At 47.4% G+C, this 10,059-nt stretch overlaps 2 protein-coding genes across 8 annotated transcripts in view; one reads left to right on the forward strand and one right to left on the reverse strand.

Annotated features, from left to right (window-relative positions):
• Window positions 1-3,400, forward strand: part of RAF1 (Raf-1 proto-oncogene, serine/threonine kinase) — a 65,163-nt gene extending 61,763 nt beyond the window's left edge. For all 7 annotated transcript variants that reach the window (XM_017737306.1, XM_017737305.1, XM_017737307.1 and 4 more), the window contains 3 exons: window positions 916-1,047; window positions 1,626-1,760; window positions 2,769-3,400. In XM_017737306.1, coding sequence (XP_017592795.1) covers window positions 916-1,047; window positions 1,626-1,760; window positions 2,769-2,909 — 408 coding nt within the window. In that variant the 3' untranslated portion in view covers window positions 2,910-3,400. The remainder of the gene's footprint in view (window positions 1-915; window positions 1,048-1,625; window positions 1,761-2,768) is intronic.
• A 431-nt stretch (window positions 3,401-3,831) lies between these two features.
• The window catches only part of MKRN2 (makorin ring finger protein 2), a 9,779-nt gene continuing 3,551 nt past the window's right edge, over window positions 3,832-10,059 (reverse strand). The window contains exons 5-8 of the mRNA XM_017737289.1: window positions 9,763-9,977; window positions 8,693-8,803; window positions 7,522-7,666; window positions 3,832-7,029 (exon numbers count right to left, since the gene is read on the reverse strand). Of these exons, the coding sequence (XP_017592778.1) occupies window positions 6,886-7,029; window positions 7,522-7,666; window positions 8,693-8,803; window positions 9,763-9,977 (615 nt within the window). The 3' untranslated portion in view covers window positions 3,832-6,885. The remainder of the gene's footprint in view (window positions 7,030-7,521; window positions 7,667-8,692; window positions 8,804-9,762; window positions 9,978-10,059) is intronic.

Genomic DNA, 10,059 nt, shown 5'->3' on the forward strand with positions numbered 1-10,059 from the left:
AAAAAAATTTATAAAAAGCCAAAATTTTTAAAAGATTCCCATAAAAGGATTTAAAACTGATTTACCCAATGGTATACAATGTATTTGTATACAGGAAACAGACCTTGGGGGAGAAAAACCCTGCATATTTGCTCTTTGCAGGCATTTAAAAAAAAATCCTTTATTTTAGTAATTTCTAGCCCATCTGTGCTGAGCTGCCATTACATAGAAGGGGAGGTTGTTTCTGTTTCCTTGAAAGTTCCTGTGATCCCTTACTGGGGTTGTTGTGCTGCTGTACTTCAGTGCTTTGCTCAATAATTCTGAGGGAATTCTTTAGGAGGGGAAAAAAAAATCTTAGCCAATGGGAAAGTTATTTTAATGGTTTACACCTTGTTTTGTTCAATCATTCAATGTTGGTTATTTTAAGAAGCTTCATAATTTTGCAAATACGTTAAAATGTTCCTGCATTTCTTCCCTGATCCTCAGTATGTGCTGTTTTGTATTTGGCTTTCACATCTCCTGACCATGTTTTGGTATCAATTTACAAGAGATGAGAATTTTGTATTTTTCCCCTTTAACCTCGATACCAGTTTAAGAACTGATGGTGAAACTCAGGCTCAGTTCTGGGTAAGATGTAACAGGAGTCACTAAACATTGCAAATCCAAATAATATTTTTTCTAATGGCAAAATGCTTGTTCAGCTAAAGCATTGCTTTTTTGTGTGCTCTGAACTGTATTGATATTTTTAATAAGATGTGGAGTGGCCCTCCCTGAACTTCCCCAGAGCCTTAAGTAAGGCTCATCAAAGGCTTGGTATCCTTTGCTCACTGATTTCTAGGTCAGCTCACTGTCTCTGCTTCCAAAATACTTTCCCTCCTCTTGTGTTTTCTCTTCCTAAGTTCTGTTGTTGTTCATCATTTGTTTTCCCCCTGCCAGGCCCCCGAAGTGATCCGGATGCAGGACAGCAACCCCTTCAGCTTCCAGTCAGACGTCTACTCCTATGGAATAGTGTTATATGAGCTGATGACAGGAGAGCTGCCCTATTCCCACATAAACAACAGAGATCAGGTGAGAAACCCTCTTGGAACATTCCAGTTTATTTCTGGGCATGGCACATTCCCTTGGCCTCGAGAAAAGCAGGATAAATACAAATGCAGACCAGCTGAAGCGAGCGATGTTGACAACCTGCTTTGTTTTACAGTAAATCTGGAACTGAATGTTCACCTCAGTATTGACAGTGCAGGTACTCAAAGGAAAAAACCTCCTTGTTTATAAACATTTGAAATGCCCTGTTAATTTATTCTCGGGTTAAAGCTTTTGCTGCACAGTAAAATCTTGTTTTATACATTTGCAGTTATGGGAAATTCCCATTTTAAGTATGTGTTAAATATGCTGCTGTTACATCAGGAAGATCGGATTTGGTGCTTTTTACTGGGGGGAAAAACCCAGTGACTATTGTCAAACCACTGAACATTGAATATTTGTGTTTAGTCTTTACTAAGCTGTGCTGTTACCCAGCCAGATCTGCAGGGCTCTCTTGGTGTCCTGTGGGACTGGGTTTCATCACCTTGGGAGGCACTAAAGCCCCCCAGCAGTGAGGCCCCTTGTGTAACCCGGGTTTTGTGCTGCTTTGTGTTGTTTTGCAGATCATTTTCATGGTTGGCCGGGGCTACGCTTCTCCAGACCTCAGCAAGCTGTACAAGAACTGCCCCAAAGCCATGAAGAGGCTCGTAGCAGATTGTCTGAAGAAAGTGAGGGAAGAGCGACCTCTGTTCCCACAGGTGAGTGTGGTGTTCTGCTCAGCAGTGTGAGGATTTTATCAACAGCCATTAGCACACACAAGAGTCTCCTCAGAAGTTTTGGTTACGGTCAACTGCAGCCTGTGTCCTGTTTTTGTCTCAAGTCACAAAGCAGCTCTTTGGGCAGTTTGTATTTTGGTTGAATTTGCAGTTTCTGTAAAGCTCATGAAACACAATATGCAGCAGCTGCAGGCTGAGGCTGTGCTGGACTAACACCAGAGCAGGCTTTCAACACCTGACCTCTCTAGAGATAAGCCAGACCCCACCCTGACACAATAAAAATGAAATCTATCTCTGGATATCCATTTTATTTTAAAGTAGGGTTGAGGGAAGTGAGAGGCCACTCCTCCTTTCCTTCCCCACAGCTGTGAACAAGCAAACAAAATCCACTGGGGGATGTGAATTCATGTAGGAATTTTTGGTATTTTTACAAGGGATGCTTTCACTGTGAGGATGGTGAAGGTACTTTTTTATACTCATTAAATAGCTGGAATTAAATATCAGCAAAATTTGGAAAAATAACTTCTTGCTGTTGCAATCAAGTCTACCTATTGTTTAGAAAGTTCTTTCTAAATGTCAGGCAGAAGATGCAGTTCCTTCCCTGTTTACTGTACTGGAGGATGATTAGATGCTTGTTAATTGATCCCAACGTCTGTGAACTGATGCAAAACAGCCTCCCACCCTCTAAAACTGCCTGAGGCCCCTCCCAGCACTGACAGTGGGTGGCAGAGTTGGATTCCTCCAGCTGGAGAGGGGTTTTCAGTGCCCCAGGGAGCATTGGAGAGGGGTTTTCAGCGCCCCAGGGAGCATTGGAGAGGGGTTTTCAGCGCCCCAGGGAGCATTGGAGAGGGGTTTTCAGTGCCCCAGGGAGCATTAAAGTTAAGCTTAAAGTTTGCCATAATTGAACTGGGTAAGAACTGAATGAATGTTTGAGATGGGAACAGGGAGCTGCTGGTCCCACAAGCCTCTTTACTCTGCTGTTTCCCTCAGATCCTGTCGTCCATCGAGCTCCTGCAGCACTCTCTACCCAAAATCAACCGGAGCGCCTCGGAGCCGTCCCTGCACCGCGCCGCCCACACCGAGGACATCAACTCGTGCACGCTGACCTCCACCAGGCTGCCCGTGTTCTGAGCTGCTCCTGCCCTCGTGCTCCCGGCGTGGAGCAGCAGGAGGAGCACAAGTTGTGCTTCCCATGCCTCGGTGTCCAGGCTCCTCCAGCAGGATCCTCCGCGTCCCACTTGGACAAAGAAGCTGCTACGGATTCGTGCAGTTCTCAGCCTGCAGGGACACAGCTCCTCATTGCCTTTGCTACCATCTCTTGTTCTGGGAGAGGTAACAGACTACAAATCAAGAGATCTATTACTATTTTTTTAATAGATGCACTTGAGCCTTATTTTCCCCTTCCCAGAAGCGATGGCTGTTTCTTTGGCAGTGGTTCTGGCTGGGTTTGATCTGTGCTCAGTGGGGGTGGCTCTGAGGACAGGTGCTGTTCTGGTGCTCTGACTGCCCCATGCCAAGTGCCACCTCACCCTGGGGAGTTGTGCCTGGAGTGGGAAGAGGAAATAACTCTGGAAATCAGCTCCTGCCTAAGAGCTTCACCAAGCCAATGAAATAAGTTCAAATGCTAATTCAACACAAAATAGTTTTGCAATAGTTTTGCACATAGAAGAAAAACTCTTGCAAAAGGATGGAATCTGTTGTGAATTGTCCTGCTCAGAGAAGGAGGTGAGCCAGTCCTGCTTTGGTCATCTTGAGAAGCCTCCAGCTGCCTTTGGTACTATGGACCTGTTCCTGCAGCCCAGCCAGGGGTGAGTGAGGAAAGCTGGGCTGGGGGCTGGAAAAGGCTGAGGGATGTTCCCATCTCCTGCAGAGGCTGCATCCCATCGGAAGCTGTCGTCCAAGAGATGCACTAGCAAGAGGAAACTGAGCATATACAGTTTTTCTTGTTGATTTGGGTTTTAATTTTGTTTTTATTGCTCCTGAGAAAATGCATTTATTGTAAGCCAAGGTTCCTCTGATTATCTTATTTTAATAAAATAAATTAAATTTTAGGTTTAAGATTCAATGTCATCATTTTAATGTAGTCATCCACAGTTCCGAGCGGGACATCCGCATTTGGAAAACTCAGGAAATGACATTGTGAATAATTTTAAAAAAGTAACTGATAAATAATAGCAGGGCAAGTAAAAACACACTTGATAAAACCCCCCCATTTCCAGTCACATGCCAAGGCAGTTTTTCTCCTCCTGCAGTGATGTTTCAGCAGCTCTGGGCACCCACACTGATGTGCTCTCAGGCTCTTTTCCTGCACCACTTCTGCTCGGTTTTCTCTTGTTCACTGAGGTGCAAGTGACTGTGTTGTCTTGGCTGAACTCCATGGAGGACAGGAATAGGTGGTTGAATCTAAAAATGGCTTTTTTTAAATTGCAGTCTGGTGAACTGTGGTTATTGGGGCACGAATGGAAGCCCAGTCTGGGACTCTGCCTTCCTCTGAGTGCACAGCTCCTGGGGGCCCAGGGAGAGGTGACAGGGGCTGGCTGTGCCCTCTGGCACCTCCACCCCAAAGCTGCTGGGCAGAGTTGCTGCCTTTGCTGGGAATTGTGACAGTCCCTGTGTCCAGCTCTCCCTGTAATGCCCAAACAGCCACTGCAGCTTCACATTTGCAGCAACAAAACCCCACAGAGCTCTTGTGAAAGGGAGGAGAGCCAGACACAGAAAGAACCTCCAGTGTGTCCTCAGAATATTCTATAACAGAACAAAAAGGGTGGGACATGAATCCCTGGGTGATAACTGAGAATGACCATAAGCTTTCCTTCCTCAAAAGGAAATTGAGACTTCAAGGAGACTGTTCCATATAGTTCTGCATGGTTTTTAATAATAATCTTGGTATTTGGACTGCAGCTCTCTAAACATTATTTATCTCTAATTTTAACTTCATTACAATAAGCTTAAAAAGGGGAAGAAAAAAAACCCAGAACAGGTAAGCTGCTTTTACTTTAACTCTGATTTCCCAAAAGGAACCATTAACCCATGATTTTTAAACCAGATTCTGTGTCTTTTGAAAAATTTAAATATTTTTGGTTAATAGGTTTATTTTAACCAGCACTTGCTGCCCAGTTAAATGAAAGGTGCTGAGTGAAGAGCTTAGAAACTCAGACCTTGTAAGTCCCTGGGTAGCTTTGAAAAACAAGTTACCTTTTTCATTTCAGACTACTCCTTGTGGCTTCTTGGGGAGGGTGAGGGCTGAAGTATTCTGGGGTAAAAGAGTGCTTGGGTGCCCTTGAAATATCAGCTTAGTGTGTGACATGTCTCTTAGGGATAATTTGCCTTCTTCTTTGTAATTAGTGCTGACTAATTGCACTCATTGGACCTCAGAGCTTCACTGGTGCCTTCATGGGCCAGTTTAACCAAGAAGCTGGGAACTGATGTTTGTTCAGACACTGCCAAGGCCAGGCCTGACTGTGCAGTGAGCACTGCTAAAAATTAACTTTAGAGGGGAAATAATGATGGGAAAGTTTAATTTCCAGGTCAGAACAGAGGGCACAGCTGGCATGGGCAGTGCTGGGCAGAGGGGAGGAGCTCCCCCCTCACAGCTGCAGTGTCACCATCCTGACCCAGAAACGCCAGCAGCAGCTGAATGGATAATCCTGGAGTCACTGCTTTGGTGCCAGTTAAAGATGTCTGAATCCCAGATTAGGGTTCCTGCTGTTCCCCTCCCAGCAGGGACCCAGATCCTGCTGTCACCAACCCCTGTTTGCCCAGCTGGCAGCAGCTTCCTGCCCAAGTCTCTCTGAATCCATTTTGCCTCATAATCCCCCACCCCGATGGATCAAGATTGTGGCCATCACCCAGTCCTGTCACTGATCCTCAGGTGCTGATTACAGACCTTCCTGCTCTTGGCTTTTCTTTCTTACGCATTTTAAAGTATTATTTTGATGCTTTTATATTGCTATAGATAATAACCAAACCAGTTACACACCTGCCTTCCATTGCACCCACACTGTTCTAAAATAAACCCCACATCTCTGTTTATATTTACAAACACTGAGCAGTGATTTACAAGGACCTGAGTCAGGCTGACAGCTCATGCTCAGGTGTGTCCAAGCTCTTCCTCAGCAGCCACTTGAGTGCACACTGAATTCTTGGTTCAACTGCAAAGTTAATACAAATGACTTGGCAGAATTAACTTCTGCTATCAGATTTTTTGCCACACAAAGAGGAATCACATTTTTAACAAAGCCAGAATTCAGTTCTGTTAACCCAGCAGAGATGTGCATTAATCCCTCAGCCCTCCTGGGCCTTCAGCACTGCTGGGGAAAAGGTGAATGGAGGCACTGAACTGCTGCAGAGCCACTGCTGGTTCTGGGACAGGACTCTGGCCAGCATCAGTGAGAACACCTCACTCGTGCTGCAGTTCCCAAGCTCCAGATTGTGCAGTAAGTTCAGTTTAGCTCTGCCTGTGCCACCAGGAATCAGTGCAGCTGCATTTGCTCTACAGCAGGTGCGCCTGGAGCCACGCCTGACTCTGAGCACTTGAATTAGTGTAAAACAGGGGTGGGAACCTGACTGGCAGCACCTGGAGAGCCAGGCCCTGTCCAGCCCCATCCCCACACCCCCTAAGGGTGCAGTAAACTCTACTCTGAACTCCAGGTACTATTTGAGGTATAATATACCAGCTCCTTTTTAAGGAGAAAACCCTACACTGACTGTTACTCCCAGTGGGTTTTGTAGTTACACATTTAGCTGATTTAGTGAAGGAAAAAAAAACCCCAAAGCACCCAAACTCTATTTAGCAACAGTTTTACCAGCTTAAGCTTTCACTGGACCTGTATTTACACTACCACTCAGCTCACAAGACAGCATATGTTAGGCCAGAGAGGGAGAAAACCCTCCTGGGATTAAGGGATTTTTTTTCCATGCAGCCAATTTTTTTTTTTTTTTAAATATATTTTAGTCTTTTTTTTGTTGCCATATAAAAACTATCTGAAAACTTTACCAGGACTGCACAAGTAACCACCAGGGCACATTTGTTCTACCTGTGCTGGAGGGAGTAAAAGCTTGGCTAATAAACAGCTGCACTGCTGGGCTCCAAGGGGCTGTGGGCTCCTCACTGGGCAGCAGTGGGATCCTCCTCAGCCCCCGAGAGGTGCATGAACAGCTCCCCCAGCTCCGTGACCTCGTCGTCCGCGCCGGGCGCGCTCCGGCTCTCCCTGTCCTCGATAAAGTCCCACAGGCGCACGGAATTGAAGAACTGCAACAGAGAAGAAGCTGCCTGAGCACCACCCAGCCACGGTGCCAGCACAGTGCCGGCCTTGGCACTCCTCTTTCCTCTTAAAAGCCAGTCACAAGTTGAGATCCCAAAGCTGGGTTTGAGCTCAGGGCTGGCAGCCAGGCTCTCGTGTCCCAGAACAGTGAGGGGACACAGCTGGGGCAGAGCCACACCAGCTGCTGAGGTTTCACCCTTTTCAGCTGCCTTATTGCCAGCACAGGAGAGGAGCTTCTGGTACTGTGGGTGGAAGCTTTAAGGCCAGAATTGCTGTGAGGAAAGGTTTGCCATGGAAGTACTGGTTGGAAAAACAAAGCAATGATATTTCTCAGTTAAATGAGAGGCACCTTCTGTCCCCAAGATCAAACCTTTGCTCGAAGGGCCATTCAAAGATGGTTTTTTCACTTGTCCTGCATGGCAGGAAACGTTCCCCAGTGGCACAGGTGCCCCTGAAATGAGGTTCTGGACACTCCTTACCCGCACTGTGCCCTCGGAGCTGAGCTGCTTCCGGGGCTTCTCAGGCTCAGCCCGGGTCCCGTCAGGATAAGCGTGCAGGTAAAGACACTTCCCTCCAAAGGGACACGTTCCTTTCCCTTGCTCAAAGTACTTGCAGGGCTTTTTCCTGAGTTGGTTAGAAGAGAGAGGGTTACTGCCTTCAGCTGAAGGGCAGGAGATGCAGTTCAGTCCCCACAGCCTCAGTGATGCTCTGGTAACACAGCCAGAGCTCTGGCCTCCCATTCTCCAGCTGAGAGCAGCCAAACAGAGGGCAAAGATCATTAAAAGGGAACAAAAACACATAAAAAAGAACAGCATCATAAATCAAATAAAATGGAGCTGCCTTAAGATGTGGGAAGTGAAGGATGTTCAAAGAACATCACCATGAGCCAAGCAATTACTGTTTTCCAGCCTGTGTTGTCTCCTGCATTTCCCACCACTGAGTTTTTATGATCCAATTCCTCTCCTCATGTCCTCTGAAGGCTCTGTGCCAGTACTTTGTTAATTTAAGTTTCCCTCAGCTCTGCTGGTCACCCAAGCTGTCCTGGCTGCACAGCAGTTCCAGGGTGGGTCCTTACACAGGACCTGGGGGTGCTGGGGGCTTGTTCTGCAATGAAAAACAGCTGCAGAGGAAACTACAGGCCCAGCTCTGCCTGGTTACCTTGAAAAGAGGGAGCAGGAGAGAAGTGACAGCTTCTCGGTGCTCTGGGAAGCACAGGCCTCACACAGTGCAGCCAGACTGCTACTGGACAACACAAGCCCTGCAGTCCTGGAGCACTGGCTGTTTCCAGCAGGCATTACAAAAGCCACATGAATTATTATCCCACTGTTACATTTTCCTTCCCTGTTTGCTCTCCTCAGTCACCAACAACCTTCCAGGCCATTGTGGCTGAGGGATCCACAGGAGCCACATGAAGCCAATTTTGGCAAGAGAGCTGAAATAGCTTCAACATTTCTGAGCAGGGAGGCTGAATTTCTGAACTGCAATTACACAGCCACAGAGTTGAGCAGAAGTGTGAACAGAGATGAGGAGCTCTCTCTCTGCAGAATGGTCTGTAAGTACATTAAGTTTAAAAATAAAGGCTCAGCAATTCACTGAGTCTTAGAGCAGCTAAAGAACAACGTGAGGAGTGTGGGTGGTTCCTGAACTTACCCCACTCCCTGCTTAAATGCTTCAATCAGCTCATTTTTCTTCTCTTGCTCTTCCACCCAGTACACGCTGGGGATGACAAACTCGGAGATCACCCGGCACTCGGGGCAGGACCTGGAGGAACAAGACAGAGCAGAGATGCTCTGGGACCTGCCCAGACTGGAACCCTCCACAAATCTGCCACAAGCAGTGAGGATCCTCCCCAGGGAAAGGGGATGTTTGTCACCTCAGGCAGCAGACACCTCCTCCCACGTTAGCACAGCACTTTGGTGTGCATTAGTTGGGAGTTCCAGCTGGGATAACCCAGTTCAGGGCACCCCAGGGCTTGTGTTTGTTTCTGGACTTGAGCAAAAGCAAGGGAGGTTTTCTCAGTCTGCAGGAACAAACTGTGTTCCCTGAGTGCAGCAGGAAGCCAAAAACCCAAAGTAAGGTGTCTCAGCCTTTTGAAATGCAATGAGCTGATGGCCACTTCACTGAAATGTGGAGTAAAAGTTGTGCAGAAAAGTCTGTTTTGGCAGAAGACTGAAAATACTTCAGTCTTCTTGAGAGATGCTCAAGAAAGGAAACTTCCCTAATTGGACATCTTAAATTCTCTCATCTGAAGAGAACATATTTGGAACACATTTCTTGTAGAGCTAGAAGATGAAGACACTCACTCAGACACAGATAAATGTGTGGTTAGCGGGACATTTACCTGGAGCAAGCTGTAATTTAGGGGAAAATCCTGTAATTAACATACATAGGGGAAAAAAAGGAGTTCTTGGTTTTGCACACAGGTCAGTGCAAGGGGCAGAGCTTTTCAAGGTCCCAGCTGTTGCAGAGTCCACTCTGCCCACTGACCACACAATCAGACAGGGCCGAGCTGCCATGGGCCAAACTCTTCCCACAGTGGAACTGTTACCAAAGGGCACCCAGTGCATCCTGCTCTCGTGGAGGCAGCTCTCATAGCCAAGTCCTGGGCCTGGCCAGCACCTGGAGCAGGCTCTGCTGAGCTCTGTGAACATTTGCAGCTCCAGCCTCCCCTGTGAGCAGGCTGAGGCCCCTCTCAGGCCACAGCAGGTCACACAACTCACTTGATGATGGGGTTGTCGAACTGCTTGGCACATCGCCACTGGCGGATGCAGGACAGGCAGTACGTGTGGGTGCAGTTGGACAGGATCCCAAACCTCCTCTCCGAGGCTGAGGGTTTCTCATACACCACCTCCATGCAGATGCTGCACACCTTGTCCTGGCTGGCCTGGAAGGCAAAGGCCCTCTCCATGTCGTGCTCAAACGTTGCCATGCACATCTGTCACGGGAGAGAGTCACTGTGAGTGCAGCCCACCTGCCAAGCCAAAGTCCCTCTGGAAAGGATCCACGGCAGGGACACC

The sequence above is a fragment of the Corvus brachyrhynchos genome, unplaced genomic scaffold (assembly GCF_000691975.1).
Source record: "Corvus brachyrhynchos isolate BGI_N302 unplaced genomic scaffold, ASM69197v1 scaffold266, whole genome shotgun sequence".
NCBI lineage: Eukaryota > Metazoa > Chordata > Aves > Passeriformes > Corvidae > Corvus > Corvus brachyrhynchos.